An 18,491-nucleotide genomic window follows, 5' to 3' on the forward strand; every position below is an offset into this window, starting at 1 on the left:
TAAGCGAGCAACATAAATAAATAAATAAGCGAGCAACATAAATAAATAAATAAGCGAGCAACATAAATAAATAAATAAGCGAGCAACATAAATAAATAAATAAGCGAGCAATATAAATAAATAAATAAGCGAGCAATATAAATAAATAAATAAATAAGCGAGCAACATAAATAAATAAATAAGCGAGCAATATAAATAAATAAGCGAGCAACATAAATAAATAAATAAATAAATAAGAGAGCGACATAAATAAATAAATAAATAAATAAGCGAGCAACATAAATAAATAAATAAGCGAGCAACATAAATAAATAAATAAATAAGCGAGGAACATAAATAAATAAATAAGCGAGCAACATAAATAAATAAATAAATAAATAAGCGAGCAACATAAATAAATAAATAAATAAATAAGCGAGCAACATAAATAAATAAATAAGAGAGCGACATAAATAAATAAATAAATAAATAAATAAATAAATAAATAAATAAATAAGCGAGCAACATAAATAAATAAATAAGCGAGCAACATAAATAAATAAATAAATAAATAAATAAGAGAGTGACATAAATAAATAAATAAATAAATAAGCGAGCAACATAAATAAATAAATAAATAAGCGAGCAACATAAATAAATAGGCGAGTGACATAAATAAATAAATAAATAAGAGAGCGACATAAATAAATAAATAAATAAATAACCGAGCAAGATAAATAAATAAATAAGAAGAATGCACTGGAAGGAATGGTGAACGGGAGAAGAGTTCGGTGTAGAAGAAGATATCAGATAATAGACAACATTAAGATATATGGATCATATGAGGAGACAAAGAGGAAGGCAGAAAATAGGAAAGACTGGAGAATGCTGGGTTTTCAGTGAAAGACCTGCCCTTGGGCAGAACACTATGAATGAATAAATAAATAAGTAAATAAATAAACGAATAAATGAGTGAATGATGGATGCATGAATGAATAAATGAATAAATTAATTAAATAATTAATAAATAAAAATATAAATAAATAAATAGATAAATCAAATATTGTTCAATCTATAATATTATAATACAAGAAACAAACAAACGCCTCCTAGTCAATCTTGTTTTTACGTAGCGGATGTGACGTACCGGTATCGTTTGATTTTGTTTGGACACAAGATAACGCTGCCATTTATTATTTGTTTTGATGACGAAACATAGACTAATATCTAATCTGGAACAAAAGTGTTTGGCTGAGTACTCTTAAGTAATATCGATTTGCAAACAGAACGAAGAGTGGAGGAGAACGGAGCGCGTTCAAGGGGACCAAAATGAATAACAAACGCTTCTCAGGTAATCGCATTTCTGGACAACACGTAGCAATGGTCCTCACGTGTAGCGATGATCAGGAAACCCGTTTTTCTGAAAAACGTAAGTACTTACTTTTCAAAACAGACTCGAAATATTACTTAATATTTCCCCTCAATGAACCTACAGTATTTTGGCCAAGTGATGACTTGTCGTTAACGATATCAAGGTAAATCTTGTAGAATTTTGAGAGAAAAATAACCTGTAACTCAAAAGCGTCGTCATACAAATTATATAAATTACTAACACGTTGCCTAGATTAAACTTAAGAACGCCTGATTAGTGTAATATGTTATTAGTTAGTGACGTATGCAATGGAGGGGGAAAGGAACTGGCAACCCTACCCCAGTATCAACCCATTATCTCCTGGCTTACTCGTCTTATAAAAATAATGCCTTATTGGTGTGTCTTATGAGGTTCCAACCTGTCTTCGGACAGTTAACTAAACAAATAACTGGTTCTCATCAAAGGAGACCGGAGTTATAGTAGTGCATGATATACGACACCACTTTTTTTCTGCCTTTAAAAAGAACTAAAATTAAGATAAATGAATTGTCAATACATTTGTGTCGAAAATTTGTCGTATCTTTAAACTAGAACTACATTACTAGTTTTGTAGGAACTATTTGAAAGCGGAGACTGTATGGGATATATGTGCGGACAACAAAAAAGATAATATATTATGTGGAATGATTTTTTTCTTGCTTAAGGATAAGACATTTTAAGTTGGCAAACCTGGCAATCATTATTGCGATGTAGAACGATACAGATTGTAGGCCTACTTCCATTTCACCTACTGTTATGGAGATATTCTTCGTAAGATTATTATTATTTTATTATTATTATTATTATTTTTATTATTATTATTATTATTATTATTATTATTATTATTATTATTATTATTATTATTATTATTATTATTATTATTATTATTTAATATTATAATTCATGCTAAGCAAGTTATTTTATTTCACAAAAAGTAGGCCTACTGCTTAGCAAAAGTATTTCTTGAGTTGCTGTTATATTCTGGCCAAATATAACATATTTTTGTACTATGAATAATATTGTTGAAATGGCAATATAGAAATAGTAACAAAGCAATATTATTGGTAATAGTATAATTTGCATACAAGACACGCGAAAAGACGAGCACCAATAAAGTAAAATACCAAAAATACTTTCAAAAACCAGTACCAAAAAAACGGGGTGCAGTCCTTAAAAAACAGTTTATAAGCCAATCGAAGACGAAAAATTGTGAGGAGCTATGTTTTATCCACCGGCGATAGGAGCGCTTGTCTGCTGATCGGGAGCTGCGCTCGGCGTGGATTCGATTTCTGTTTGTGTTGATTACCTGGTTGGCTTTTTCCGAGGTTTTCCCCAACAGTAAGGCGAATGTCAGGTAAACATACTGCAAATCCTCAGCCTCATTTCGCCAAATAACGACCTCGCTATCACTAATTCCTTCGACGCTAAATAACCTCGTAGTTGATAAAGGGTCGTTAAATAAGAAACTTAATGGAAAACCCTATCTTTCAACTTTAAAACTTCTTTTCTTTTCACACACTTGACAATATACCATTTCATTACTAAAGAAACATTTTTCCTCGTCCTTTCTCCATTTCGGTAGCAGGGCGTAAATTCTTCCTACTTCATTTTTCTTTTGGTACCTAAAACTTCCTTCACGAAGACTTCTCGGGGCTCTCCCGCTTCCCTATGTTAGGCATCTACGTCACTACGTCAAAATCTCCATATCATTACCATTTCATAGCGAAGGAGACTGGTTCGGACACCAGTGGGGTTGTCTGCTCGCAACACGAATGCACAGCGAACCTTAGCATAGTCAGTTGGTGTGGGTTGGAAAAGCGTCTAGCCAGGAGAATAGTAGGCCTACAGCAGACCAAAGATGATCTTTGTATTGTCCTCATTTCTGCTTCATACTGGAATTCAATGGCTTTTAGTACTTTCTGTAGTGAAGAACGTGAAATTTTAAGTTGTTTTGTATTTTGCGAGCTTCCGGCAAAATATCGTCTAAACTGGGTATGAAGCTTCTTTATATAAAGCAAGCACTGTCCGTCTTAAAGCTTCCCGATTAATTGTTTCCAATGTCACAGGAAAGTTGCGAATACGTTTTCTTGGAAGCGCTTTTCTTCCGATTCATTTTCTTTCATGTAAATAGCCTATATACCGCAATTTTAGAGACACCCGTCGCTTTAAATATTCTTTCCAAAAATGTCTAACGAAAATTGTATTCCATTCCTTGTATTGTCATATAAACACGACACATACGACTTCCTTGGTATCAGAGTGTACGTAATGTCTACCACCTATTAAATATAAAATAATTACTAAGTACATCAACAACAGAGCACCAATCACAATATCCATCATCTTGAATGAAAAGTAATCGTAAATGACGTGTTTAAAAGCTGAACTTAACTAGAGATTATAAACAGTCCTAGACTGAGGTAGGATAACAAAGAACGTTAACGTGTTGTAGGAACATCCTATCGAGCAGCATACAGTACCAAGTAGCACACTCACAACGGCGGAGAATTTCTTTCTGTATAAAAAACAGAGTATAATACAAGTTATTAGATTAAATCATATCTTCACAAGAAGAATTGATCGCATTTTCAACGAAAAATAATGCTCATACATATTCCTATTAAAATTAATGTACTTGCTTCTCTTATACTTTGCATTACAATGACTATTGTAATTACTTACATATTGGTACAATTTCTCCCGATAGATAACCTCAAAGAAGACACATGGCCGCTACTTGAGGGGAACTACCGCCAGTGGCCCAGAATTAAAATAAAGTTGGCAGAACTATGCGTGTTGCTGACATGTGTCATAATTGTTACTGGCTTCATAGGTTTCCTCGCTTACATTGATATTCACGGTGAGTACACAGAATTTCACAACATGTGTTCATTATGTTAAAGATAAAAGTTTTACTCCACACAATATCATCATTGTCATATTCCTCTTTTTTTCTGCTAGAGTTAAATAGTGCTGTTTAACTGTTTTATCCTGGAGGAATTTCTAAATTAACTTTAATGTCTTGGGAAACCTTTACATAAACTTATCGAGAGTTCGTGATATATTGGCCTTATCATTTAGTTACAAATAAAATAGCCTATTCCAATAGTAAATGACATTGCTGTCTTGTGTAGAAATTATATTGCTCTATGGATTTATTTCAGCCACTTTTATTCTCGTGTTGTCCTATACCTCGCAAAAACTATCAGTTCTGATGTAAGCTAAGTAAATGCACTTCTCTGTCGATATGCAAGGAGAGAGTCAATGTTCACCTACTTAGACATAACAAGTCCCCTGCAATCGACAAGCGGTAAAATATGTTAATAAAATTAATAAAGGAATTTTCATGTTACGAATCCTCAGACAAACATTATGTTATAATTCTTTACTTACAGTTTATTATGCCCATATTTACAGTCACTTAAGTTACGGGACTCTTTTGTGGGGCAACCATACTTCGGTTTCTAAGTTGTTTATCCATCAAGAGAGAGCAGTGAGAATTATTTGTGGTGTCTCTTCTAGAACTCATTGTAAACCACTTTTTGTACAACTAGGGATACTTACGTTGCCGTCAATGTTTGTTCTCGATTACCTTCTGTATGTTAAGCGTAATGAGCATGATCTTCCTACTTGTTCATCCATTCATAATTATTCTACCCGTTCCAGACTTGACATATATTTCACCAAGTATAAATATAGTACTACAAGCAATAGTTTTATTTCCATATCTTATAAACTTTATAAATCTTTGCCACTGCATATAAGAAACACGTCATATTTTACTTTCAGAAGGATGATGAGAAGGACATTGATGGCAAATCCACTCTATAGTGTCAATGATTTTAGCAATATTGCGTTTTAGATACTATTTGTTTTAACCTCATGTAATTGACAAATCTGTACATTTTAACCTGATTTTATACTATTTCTTTTAAAATTTTTAACCAGTTTTTGTGATTATCTGGTGATTATATATTTATTTTTTATTTTATTCTTACATTTAGCCTATTCATACTGTAGTAGCCATGTATTATATATATGAATCGGTCATTTCAAAAAGGTCATGAGTCAAGAAACTGAAATTTTACAGGAGAAAGAAAAAACTACCTAGAGCATAAACTACCTAATTTTTAATTCTCATACGACTGTCAATGATTAAAGCGTTATCGAGGAAAATATTGCATTATAAATTTTTCATTAAAAATTTTTTGTTTGGCATAAAACACATTTTCAAAATCAATGACTCATGACCTTTTTGCAATGAACGTTCACATTTTACCAATTAATAAAATATATTTTTAGCAAATAATGTTCTAATTACATAAATTATTTAATGCACCAATATACCATAAATGAGAACACTTTTATGCGTACTATTTTCATATTATACAGGGTGATTCACAAGGATTTACCGTCCTTTACGGAGGTTATTTCTGAAGACATTTCGAACAAAAAAAAAATGTAATATAATCATAGTTCCTATTCTCAATATTTTCAGAGTTACACTAATTTAAAGTTGTTTGTAAAATACGTTTTTTCTTAACTCTGTAAATATTGAGAATAGGACCCATGCTTATATGATACTTTTTATACATCTTGATTACACAACTTTTAACACTGTATCATTTCGGAATATGTATGATAAGAACTTTCTTGTGTTAAATATTATTGACGTATCTTGTTAACATGTTTCGACCTATTTTCGGTCATCTTCGGAACTGGTCATTGTTGGTCTTGGCGCCTCTTGTTTCCTATGTGGGTGCGTTCGTAGTGTAGAGTCAAAGAGTGTATGTGTTTCGAAATTGAGTTGTGTGTTGAGAATATCGTTGGGGTGTGTTTTCGTGTGTCTGTATATTTCATATTGTTCTCGTGTGTTGAGTTTCTGGAAATGACATGGAAATACTGCACATCCAACCAAAAAGCCAGACTCGTGACTTTTCTGCAAGAAGTGGAAATTTCAAGCTTCGATTTCAGCACTGTTTGAAAGTTTATTCATGATCTTCTTACATAGACTGGTCGGGCTACCCCTACATCACAATGTTCATTGCATAACTCATTTTCGTAAAAAAGTTGACTCATGACCTTTTTGCAATGACCGATTCATATATATATATACTCTGACGTTTATAGCTGTAAATCGCTGAATGACATTAAAATCATCTATCTATCTATGAAAGTCGAATATTATGGACAGGAAAACATCGATCTTACGGGAGTTGGTATTTAAGAGTTGTTAATTCATTGTAAAAAAATGAATCTGATACAACGTTAATACAAATTAATTTTATTTCCTAGAATTATCTAATCTATAAAATACAATAAATAAATAAATAAATAAATAAATAAATAAACATTACCTTAAACTCTCCAGAAATATCCTTAATATTTGCGTCGTTTTCTAGGTGTTGAATAAGACACCTTGTCCGCTTAAGGAATCGAGAAATAAATGCTCACCATTTAAAATCTGATGAAGATATTGTTTTGATTTACAACTGACAAGAAGCAGAAACTGTCCAAGTTTATGCACCAATGGTTGCATGTTGATGCGCATGCGCTGTAACGTTTATCGTGGAAATAAGCCTGGCGCCATTTAGTAGAACATTCCGTCATTGAACCATTCTCCTTCATCGAGGCGACAATCAAAGGGAATGTGTATCTGATCATGTGCAGAACTTTTGTTGTTGATCAACTCCCCCAGGATCGATTTTTCAGCAACAAGGAGAACCCTTGTCTGGCCACCTAAGTCACCCGACTTGATGTCCATTGTCCTCTTTCTGGGGATTTATGACGAATGTTGTGTACCAACGTGGTATAGTTGACACTTTGGAAAAACTGAGACAATGCATTATAAATGCAGCTGCACTTATCATTCCACAAATGTTATGAAACGCTTGGCAAAAGGTTGAATACCTTTTGGATGTCTTCAGGGTAGCTCGAGGCGCAGACATCGAGTTGCACTGACCATTTTCCGAAACTCGGAGAGTTTTTACACCAAGTTATACAAAAAGTTATGTTATAAACCGTTATTTATACTTTAAATTAGCACTTATTTCTCGATCCCTCTAAGCGGGACACGATGTATATATTTACTTCGTCAAAAATACTTAGGCGTGAATGTTTTGTGACACGATGCCTCACCGGTATGCTGGGGCTTGGATTCTCGTCACAACAGACCACGTTGTAGTGTTTTGCTGCTTTCTTTAGACTCAAACGCATTCTACTAAATCGGAGAAGCAGTATACATAGTAGCTACAGCTAGAGGAAGCATAAATTGTCTTCTACTTTATTCCCTGCTTCATTATCTGACAGGGGCGATCTCTCAGGGCATGCTATGCTTGCTGCGCAAGCCCAATATTTTCGTAGAATGTGTATTTCTCAAAATGGGATTATGAACATTAAAATTCTGGCTAATTGTGAAACTCTTAGGACATTTGTGGACCTTCCATCAAAATATTGGGAAGCAAGAAGGATGATGACTTCATTGTTAAATCCAGAGCATTAGATACACACACACATTAAAATTTATTTTGATTTTTGGAATATTGTATAGACGTAATACCATCCGCATGTTGCACGCCGCAAGTATCGCAACGCTTGCTCGTTTCTCGGAGCTACAGGAAAGACGTAGAAATAGCGAGAATATGTATGTATGTATGTATGTATGTATGTATTCCTTTTTTGAGCAGCATGTTCCATTACAAATGGAAAGTAATACTACATGCCTAGGTTTACCTTCAAGTACATAATCCATTTACATTATATATTATTATGTTGCCATTCTAGATTAAATATGGACTAGTGTAGTTCATCTACTATGTGTAACTGCCAAGATAATATTGGTCCTTCTTAATCTAACTTATTTTCCTATTCCTAACCTATGAAGTACAAGAATCTATTTACATATTCTAGCATTAAAATATTTACAGTATTTACATATTTACTATCTCTTGATCAGCCTATTTTCAGATAAATTATACCCTCTAATATTGTAGCTTATTTACAGAATGTAAGTAACCTATTTTTGACCCTTATCACCAGGGAAAGGATTTATATGTAAATACATATTTACTTATAAAGCTAATATAATTTATATTTTGCATTATCTTTATGTTTCACAATGTGTAGGGTTGAAAAATCCTACTTTTATTTTCCATATTTTTCCATATTTTAGAGTTTAGTACATATTTTCGTTAATTTCCATATATTTTCCATATTTCATATAAAACAGTCCATATTATATTAGGTTTAACAATAAAACAAAACAAAATTCCATTAACTTTTAAAAATACATTTCAACAATAGAGATTTAAACACATGTTCAGTAATCCCTTTAACATCAGAGTTATTTGAAAATTAGCAGTCCTATCAACAATGGGAAAGTAAGTTACAAAACTGTATTAATTTAATTTAAAATTTTTAACAGACTTCAGTTGTGCAGCTCAACAGTTAAATGCCAGTCAGAGTACACATAGGTTCAGTTTTGTAAATCATACTATAAAGACGGTAAATATGCCAAAAGTACGTCATTCAGTCAATTTAAAATCAAAACTATCGTGTTAAAAACAATTGTCTCTGCTTGGAATTTAGTTGTTTGTTGGCCTGATGTTTACTAGTTGTAATGTGTTGTTGCACCAGCGAGAATATGATGCGCGCGCAAGTGCCTTCCTCCTTAGTCCGTCCTAGGCACACATGCTTCTGTTATACGTTCTTAGAAGTTCTGGTCCGAGAGCTACACCAACGACTATTTAACGTTACACAGACCAGTATTGACAGCGGGAATGTGCTGTGATTTGCGAGTGCAATGTAATTGTATGAGCGGAATGCATGTATTATTAATTCTTAAACATTAATTTGAAGTATTGCAATGAGTTCGGAATTGTGTGTTATTGAAACCTTATTATTAAATCCATTTTCCCGAAGACTATTCAAGAGAAGACAGACATTATAGAGAATATGTGCGCTCGTTCAGTGCAGCTCAATACAACAATGTGCATTGGTTGGCAGGGTCGAAAAAACTAAATAAACTGTTTTGTTGGCCATGTTTGTTATATTATATCGAACTTCTACATCTGATAAGCGAATATGACCCATGACTCATAATGATTTCATAATTATAAAATAAATTATTTATGTGGGTCTGATTATTTTTATTACTTATAAATTATTAGCTATATCCTCCCATCTTCCGCTATGAATAAAAGAGCAAGCCTAACTTTCGTGACTAGCATTCGCCCCTGTTATCTGACATTATTTGTTTACAGCCTCTCTGTCCAGGAGGGAGGTGGTGCTACACACACCATACCGCTACGTGCAGCGTTCATTGTGGCTGGCCAGAGACCCTAGGGGCAAGGTGGCACTCCCACACCCCCCGCCCACTCATGTGATCATCTTCCAGACCGGCACCAAGACCTGCAACAACACCACTGAGTGTTGCCAGATTCTTCACGACTTGCAGGCGGTGCACATGGACCAGTACAACTTCACGGACATCGCCTTCAATTTCATGGTCGGAGGCGACGGGAAGGTGTACGAGGGACGCGGCTGGAGTGTGCAGGGTGAATTCGCTGAACACTTCGACGACAAGTCCCTGGGCATAGCGTTAATAGGTAAAGGCAGACAAAACAGTGCTTTCAATGACGCACTTCTCCCTCCTCACTGTCGTCAATAGTCATGTGACTGCAGAAAAGAGGCTAACAGTTATTCCGAATCTCAGCAGACGCTGCAGCGAAATATGAACAAAACTGCTGTATGTACAGAGTTAGTTAAAAGTGTCGCACCACCTAAATAACTTTTGAACCATGTGGTTCAGTGACATGAAACTTGGTACTGTCCAAATTTCACGAGAGGATCCCTGGGAGGGGAGTATGGTCCTTGCGGGGTAAGAGGAAAGAGTAAGCCAGTAACTCGGCGTTCTTGAAGGAGCAGGTGGATGGGGGTGATGTCATTGGCCGGCTGGGACAAACAAGACTCAGTCAATGGCCAGCCGCTTCCGTGTTGGGGGTAGGTTATAAGAGTGGGGGAAAAACTCGCATTCCTTGCTCGGATCTTCTCGTGAGATGCGGACAGTATGTTGGGATAACCATATACTAAGAACTCAATAATGGTATTACCGAGTTTTTTCTGCTTCCGGTTTAACCGAAAGTAAATCCAACTCTCTTATTTTAAATGGGACACCCAATATATATTTTTATTTTGGAATAAAGCTCATTAAGAGCTTTTCAAAAATTACCACACTTGATACTTCTGTACAAATTCAGTGTTGCTAAGTCAAGAAAACAGGAAAGTGTATCGAATATTAAAATAATAAATGCACTACCTAAATAACTTTTGAAGCATATGGTTCAGTGACATGAAACTTAGTATGTGGGGATAACCATATGCTAAGAACTCAATAACGGTATTACCGAGTTTTTTCTGCTTCCGGTTTAACCGGAAGTAACTCCAACTCTCTTATTTTAAATGGAACACCCAATATATATATATATATATATATATATATATATATATTTTATTTTTGAATAGTGCTCATTAAGAGCTTTTCAAAAAGTACCCACACTTGATACTTCTGCACAAATTCAGTGTTGCTAAATAAAAATGGAAGTGGTGCAAGATATTTCTAAAGCCTAGTTAAATCATTCCTTAAATGGTTTCTATGATCGAGTGACACATTGTAAAGCAGCTGAGGGCTACCAGTTTGAACACAGAATTTAGACGGTGAGCTAGCTTTGTTTTGTTTTTGTTAAGGAAGGAGTATTTTATTATTTTAATATTCGATACACTTTTCTGTTTTCTTGACTTAGCAACACTGAATTTGTACAGAAGTATCGAGTGTGGGTACTTTTTGAAAAGCTCTTAATGAGCACTATTCAAAAATAAAATATATCCTCACATACCAAGTTTCATGTCACTAAACCATATGCTTCAAAAGTTGTTTAGGTGGTGCGGGACTTTTAACTAACCCTGTATCTTAATTGTAGTAATTGTACTACAACACATTAACTATTTATATAATTCTCAATTTCCAGGCACTTTTGACGAGACTGCACCTCCAGACATCCAACTGAATGAAGCGAAGGAATTGATTATAAAATCCTTCAAAAGCGGGAAGCTCTCATCGCACTACACATTATTAGGAAATCGTCAGGTGTCTGAAACAGACAAGTCTAGCCAGGAGCTGTACGATATCATCAGATCGTGGGCCCACTGGAAGCACTGCTACATGACGTCTTGCTAGCTACATGACTTTTATAATCTTGTGCAACCTGCTCGAAAATGTTAAATTTCGTAATAAAATAAGTAAAACTGATGTGAATAAAAATGCCGATAAATATTTGAAGTTTATTTCGAGAATTGTAATTTAAAAACTACAATGTTAGTCATAATAAAGCCTGGTTCACAATAAACCGGGAACGGAAACGAGAACGAGAACGGAAATCATGTTAAAATAAATGTATTTATATGTGAGCATTCACAATTAACTATTGTGAATGCTCACATTTAAATACATTTATTTTAACATTATTTCCGTTCTCATTCTCGTTGTCGTTTCCGTTCCTGGTTTATTGTGAACCAGCCTTAACTCGACGTGATTTTTCTTTTAGCTTTTAGTCAACGAGAAGTAATCAGGATCCAGTTCTGTGAAAAGCCTATTGTCAAATGCAAGGCACTAGACAACAACATATTCCAATTAGTTTACTTATAATTAATTTTTATTGTTTTTTTTAATACTGAATTTTAATAATTGTCCCAATTTTCAAACTTTACATAATTACTTAATACACTATCTACCAAAAAGTAATTGGGCACTGTTTTGCCCCTTTAGAACCTCGTGGTACCACCTCTTGTTGCTATAACAGCAGCCACCCTGTCAGGCATGTTCTCCACTAGTTTGTATAGGATATCTACTGGAATGCGTCGCCATTCATCCTGCAATATGGCTTTCAGTTGGACAATGGAAGTTGGCCGCATTTCCCGAAACCTCAATCGCCGGTCCAATTCGTCTCAAAGGTGCTCAATGGGATTGAGATCAGGACTCTGTGCAGGCCAGTCCAACCGGTGAACATTATTGTCTGCATACCACTGCATAGTAGCCGCCGAAACATGGCATCTAGCACGTAAAATCCTGGATGCCCAATTACTTTTTGGTAGATAGTGTATATTCCTGATATATGTATATAAAATGTGACACATGCTTTTTTCATATTTTTTCAATTACTTTTTGAGAAAAAAATTGCTCTTTTAGTCGTTAATTTTTCAAATGTTTAAAACTTACCGCATCCTCAACACATGGTGATTTCAATACTTTCGATAGCCGAAGGAGACACATGTGTCAGTTTACTTCGCGTGGTTATGTGGACTTATGTGCAGAATTTGGATTGGAGAAAAACTGTGCAGGGATTAGCCACACAAGGAAGTGTTCGGCGAATTGATATCATTGCCATTAAGAACAACTCGGCATACATTCTCGATCCCACCATCAGATTTGAAACACATGCAGATCAACCGCATGAGGTGGACAGTGAAAAGAAACGGATCTATGAACCAACAATCCCGTTCTATAATAGCACATTATGCAACGAGCCTATAATGATAGTAATTAAGAAAGCGAGCATGGATGTTTACGAAACAAGCGCTAGCGAGTTTCATAATTTTCATACGAGTTTCTTAATTACCATTATAGGCGAGTTTCATACGACTTTTTATGCTCGACCATATTTCTAACTTGAAATTACCGGTATTCAGATGTATACATTTTATTTGTATCTGACAAGATCGGAAGTGACCTTGTTCTAGGTCGTGAATTGTGAGATGTGCGCAGACGCGAAAGTATTGATTTTTTCCGAGGAACAATAATGTCATTGACCTTGTGTAATCCCGTTAAACGTGATTATTGAAATCGACATTGAAAAACGAGATGACAAATTGAATTTATTTGAATATTATTTACAATTAACGCTAATTATTATAGTAACAGAACATAACCTTCTGCGACAGTATTGGATTTCGCTAATTCTCTTTCGATTGCATATCCGAGAATAATCGATACTTGCGATTTTATAACGGTACAAAGCTGACTTGTCATTGGCTAAACACATGTAAGCTGAGTTATCATTGGCTAAAGACCTGTACTTTAATGAGTAGGTGTACTTTAATGACATGCATTAAAGGACAGCTACCAGGTGTATAATTAGTACATTTCGGCTTGGTCGAGCATAAAGATAAATATAGCCTGTCCCACATTGATGTAATAGGTCTGATGGTGGGAGCACGAGGTACCATACCCTCCTTCTTTGCCAACAAATGTAAAAACCTGGGCTGACACACAGCATTGTGAAAGATATAGCCATTAGTGCCCTCAAAGGATCGGTTCAGATATTGAGAAATCATTTGTATGGGAGTGATAACGGAAATTTCAAGTTATCTTAACCGATGGCTGTTGATTGGTTTAGATATCAATGTCAATACGTAAATCCGTACTATTATTTTTCTCGCGGTATATGGTATTCATATCATTCTAACCTATCTGATGATATTCCCTCCCCCCCTTTCTTAACTGTAAGTGAGCGCAAACGCTGCTTAGGTGTGGATTTTTCTGACATTTTGTATGTTCGATTCCCTTATCGTTTCAAATGCATATCATTTTACCTTTCCAAATTATATGTAATACGCTTTGTCAAATCTGGCAACCTTTTCATAAGGGAAGCTAACTTCCTTCTTCAGAGCATTTTGATTGTTACAAAATGTTGAACATTGTAAAATCGAGAAAACGAGTATCGAAGTACACTGGGCTGTGAAAGAAATGTCGATACGAAATTATAACGTTTTCGGAGGACTACAGCAAACACAGTGTGGTGCCTCCCAGTATTTACACCTTAGCTTCGCCACTGATGAAAGCTTGGTTAAAAATAGTACATAACTTTCCCTGTAAAAACAATACCTAGTCCCGTCGCTCTTATTTCCGGCAGCCAATCACGTGAAAGTCGGCTACATTTAAACATATGCGTCTTGTCATTCGCTGTTGATTTGGTCATGGACTTCCTAAGGCTCTATAGATACTTGGTATAATCGTCCGCCATTTTCGTTCTTTCCTTGCCGTTTGCAGCAAGCAGATGAGAATTTACAACAGTAAAAATTTTAATTCCGCGCTCTTTTAGGTGTATTTGTTTAAAATAATAATAATAATAATAATAATAATAATAATAATAATAATAATAATAATAGAATCAAGGGTAACAATGACTTAGAGCCATCCAGCTAGATACTCTGGTAATTAAACCTTCAACAAACAGTGCAACATTCGATCCACATACATTAAATATTATAGTCAACAATTGATTTCGTTAGGTATACAAAAGCTAGCTCAACATTCACTTAGCTATTTATTTTTAAGTTTCTCACATTAAAAATTATAACAAGAACGTAGTCAACAGATTGAATTTTTTTTCCGGCAGCGAGTCCCACAAAGCGCGGGGCCTGGAGTGACCGCCCCACTTGCCCCGCCGAAGGGCTGGCTTTTCTATGAGAATCCACAGTTCTAACAGATCTAAGTTGTTACTCTGCAAACTGAGGTCCGCGCATATGTTACTCCCAGTAACTGGGAAATTAGTACGGTACAGATTTCGAACAGCAATCACTTTTAAAAGTAATTCTTTCTAAACATTTCTCTCGCTTTGACTCCCATCTAAAGTTAAAAATAGAAGAACTTTTGAAGGTGTCAATGTCTATTTTGAACATGACACTTCGAAGTTAGTAATTTTTTCTCCCTTCCCAAAAAACATTTTGATTTCGAATTTTTTCTATGCTTTCCTTAGATATTTATCTATGAAACCTAAAATTTACAATGCGATTATCATAGGTGCTACGACGTGATAATGTTTAACGGTGCGGAAAATAGCGTCGTCTGCTAAACGCAACTGGCAATGAAAGAACTAAAATGGCGAACGATTATATGTACCTACTCTTTATAGAACCTACTCTTACTAGGACGTAAGTAAAGAGGCGGAGCCACGCCGGAAATAACAGCGACGTGACTATAGTTCTTCCGATTTGTTATTCATGTCATTTTGTAAAAATCTGTTAGTAACGATACTGATGCCTCGTCTTACCTAGCCACTTAGGTTTTATAAACCATTCATAAATTTATTTTTGAAGTATTGTTAACAATTAGCCTAAGGCTTCTTATGTCACAATACAAATACCTGATTTTTAATTATTTTTCTTTCAGCTCTGAAGTATTGTTAATAGTATGGACCGTAACAACATTGTAAGTAGAATTTTAAATGGTTCATAGAAACAATGAAAACGTAACAAGAGTCGAAGTTAGTGTATTTTTACATTGAAATCTCACTTGTCACAAATTTGTTCCTTACAGCGTTGTTACGTCCCTGCTTCAATTCATCTGACGTCATAAAATAAAACCAATATTTAATTTAAGTATTAATTTTTTATTCACTTCTATAAAATATTAATAATAATTAAGTCTTCTGATATCATAATTGATGTTAACTTCCACTTTTTCATGTTTGAACAGAATTTAGTTTAATTTCAAGAGTTGGTAATGAAACTAAAAATGGACAACATTTGTAAATAAAACAACCGATATATTTTAATCTCCCTTGTTAAAATGCACAATACAGTTAGGTTACTGGTACTCTACCCATAATACAGGCATTATGTTAATAATTAATAGAATCCTGTATTCGGTAACATCAGTTTCAAGATAATTTGTACATTTTTTCAAAGACATTCTTCGTATTTTTACTATTTATCTTTTACTTTACTTTTCAACATTTCCTTCTATGTGACGAAGATTCTCACTTCTGCTTCAACATAGAGCCAAACATATTCCATTCTGTGAAACAGGCGTTGTCGTAATGCATTCCCAAAGTGAAACGAGTATTTTGTGAAAGCAAGTATTTCGTATTAGCTCTGAACAGCACATATTTTGGAACGTAGTATTACATGGTGTTGTTACTTTTTGGAACAGTTTCAAGCAAGAAACTGTTCCAAAATAACCGTTGCGTTATTTTTTCCCCACCTCTACTTTTAACATTTAAGGAAAGAAATGTTATTACATTTTAGCTACACTAACACTACAATATTGAAAGACATTCCATATATCAGTTGAGTCCTAAAATTAATATAAGTAGGCAAGACTAACGCAAGTGGTTAAAAGTGGGCTAAATCGCTAAATCCTCACGCTACTTCTGCACTGCAAATAATCTTCGCAATTGAGATAGCGGCTTATCTTATCATTGTAACTTAAAGCTTATCCCGTTTAAGACTTATAAAACGTATATTATTATTAGAAAGCAGCCTGGATTATTTTACCGATATTGTGTATTGTGATAAATCCCTTCTTTAACGACCTGTCTTAAATTTGAAAGTTATTTAGAGTGGGCTGATCACTTTGATTTTCCCAAACGCTTCTACACAAGACAGTATTGATAAGACATTTGTATTAACATTCAAGTTTAACCGCATGAGGTGGACAGTGAAAAGAAACGGATCTATGAACCAACAATCCCGTTCTATAAAGATAAATATAGCCTGTCTGATGGTGGGAGCACGAGGTACCACACCCTCCTTCTTTGCCAACAAATGTAAAAACCTGGGCCTAACACACAGCATTGTGAAGGAAATAGCCATTAGTGCCCTCAAAGGATCGGTTCAGATATTGAGAAATCATTTGTATGGGAGTGATAATGGAAATGTCAAGTTATCTTAATCGATGGCTGTTGATTGGTTTAGATATCAATGCCAATAAATCCGTACTATTTTTTTCTCGCGGTATATGGCATTCAAATCATTCTAACCTATCTGATGATATTTTTCCCCCTTTCTTAACTGTAAATGAGCACAAACGCTACTTGGGTGTAAATTTTTCTGACATTTTGTATATTCGATTCCCTAACCGTTTCAAATGTATGTCATTTTACCTTTTAGGTGTGTTTCCAAATTATGTGTAATACGCTTTGTCAAATCTGGCAACCTTTTGATAAGGGAAGCTAAATTTATACATATATATATTGACATCAAATAATCATTGTACATTAAGCACGGTTTTTTTCAAGTAAAGCGAAAAAACAGTTTCATTGTTGTAACTCAAAAAATAATAGTAATTTATGTAAGTAGTGTATATCTGGTAATTATGGCACGAATTTGTAATGAAGATTATACACGTGTTACATACTACGTAAAAAAAATATTATTAATTTGCAAAATGTAATGTTATGACACTGTAGAGACATGAGTTCTGGATATGACGTAATATTTTCTCTTCTCCTTGGAATGAATGGGAGTGTGCCAACTTTCTACACGGTTACTAGAATTAATGGAACTCATGATACAAAAACGAATACTATGGGCCTACAATACAAGAAAAATACCGTGCGCCCTATCGCTTCACAACTATATACTTACATGATCGAAATGATAGCCCTCCAAATCTTGGATTTAAAATATCGGCATCCTAATCAATTCAAATGAACAAAAAAGAAAATGTAAATTAATGTTAAAAAATACATAATGAAATTTTAGAAAAGAATATTCTGCGACAAGATGTGGTAGCTTAATATTATTGCTATATCGTCAGTCAATACTGCTGCAAGTATTAGTACTACTACTGCTACTACCACTACCATTGATAATACAGTCCAAGATATACAGTCATATATGAATATGTACCAAAAAAGAATTATATAATTATGCATTAAATATATTTACTGAATTTACTTACCTGATCTTCATTACTCCCTCCCATCATCTTAAAAATGATAAAATATGAAAATGTCACTTGGGTTATACAGCATCCGGTCCCCCAGCTTCCAGCTATAACTCTCTCTCTGTGTTATTTATAATTATATATATATATATTAGCTGTAATTGAATGTATTGTATGCCCACATAGTGTCTCATAATTAATGTTTATTTTAAAAATAAGTCCATTATTATTTTAATGTTACAAAAAATATGTTTGTGGCAATCAGCTTATTCTGGATCAATTTTTCCGAGTATTTCTACTTCCCCACCCTATCTCAGCTACGTTCAGTATTATAGGCAGTTACAAAGCGAATTTACAGTAATATAAATACAAGAATAG

At 34.4% G+C, this 18,491-nt stretch overlaps 1 protein-coding gene across 2 annotated transcripts; it reads left to right on the forward strand.

Moving 5' to 3' along the window:
- Positions 1-1,191: 1,191 nt before the first annotated feature.
- LOC138694328 (peptidoglycan-recognition protein SD-like) lies at positions 1,192-11,731 on the forward strand. Of its 2 annotated transcripts, none has more exons than XM_069817952.1 (4): positions 1,192-1,330; positions 4,098-4,250; positions 9,652-9,996; positions 11,416-11,731. In XM_069817952.1, exons 1-4 carry the CDS (start codon positions 1,309-1,311, stop codon positions 11,622-11,624), a joined length of 729 nt encoding a protein of 242 aa, XP_069674053.1. In that variant the 5' UTR covers positions 1,192-1,308; the 3' UTR covers positions 11,625-11,731. The 2 variants fall into 2 exon arrangements, with proteins under 2 accessions (XP_069674053.1, XP_069674046.1); XM_069817945.1 differs by having other exon boundaries at positions 1,196-1,408.
- The last annotated feature ends 6,760 nt before the right edge of the window (positions 11,732-18,491 follow it).

The sequence above is a fragment of the Periplaneta americana genome, chromosome 1 (genome assembly GCF_040183065.1).
Source record: "Periplaneta americana isolate PAMFEO1 chromosome 1, P.americana_PAMFEO1_priV1, whole genome shotgun sequence".
In the NCBI taxonomy this organism is placed as follows: Eukaryota; Metazoa; Arthropoda; class Insecta; order Blattodea; family Blattidae; genus Periplaneta; species Periplaneta americana.

What these genes read in the sequence shown, in the direction of transcription:
- LOC138694328 (XM_069817945.1), top strand. Translation starts at nt 1,309, where the DNA reads ATGAATAACAAACGCTTCTCAGGTAATCGCATTTCTGGACAACACGTA. An exon ending in AACCCGTTTTTCTGAAAAAC is followed by an intron (nt 1,409 to 4,097) that starts GTAAGTACTTAC and finishes TTCTCCCGATAG; the next exon opens with ATAACCTCAAAGAAGACACA. An exon ending in CGCTTACATTGATATTCACG is followed by an intron (nt 4,251 to 9,651) that starts GTGAGTACACAG and finishes ATTTGTTTACAG; the next exon opens with CCTCTCTGTCCAGGAGGGAG.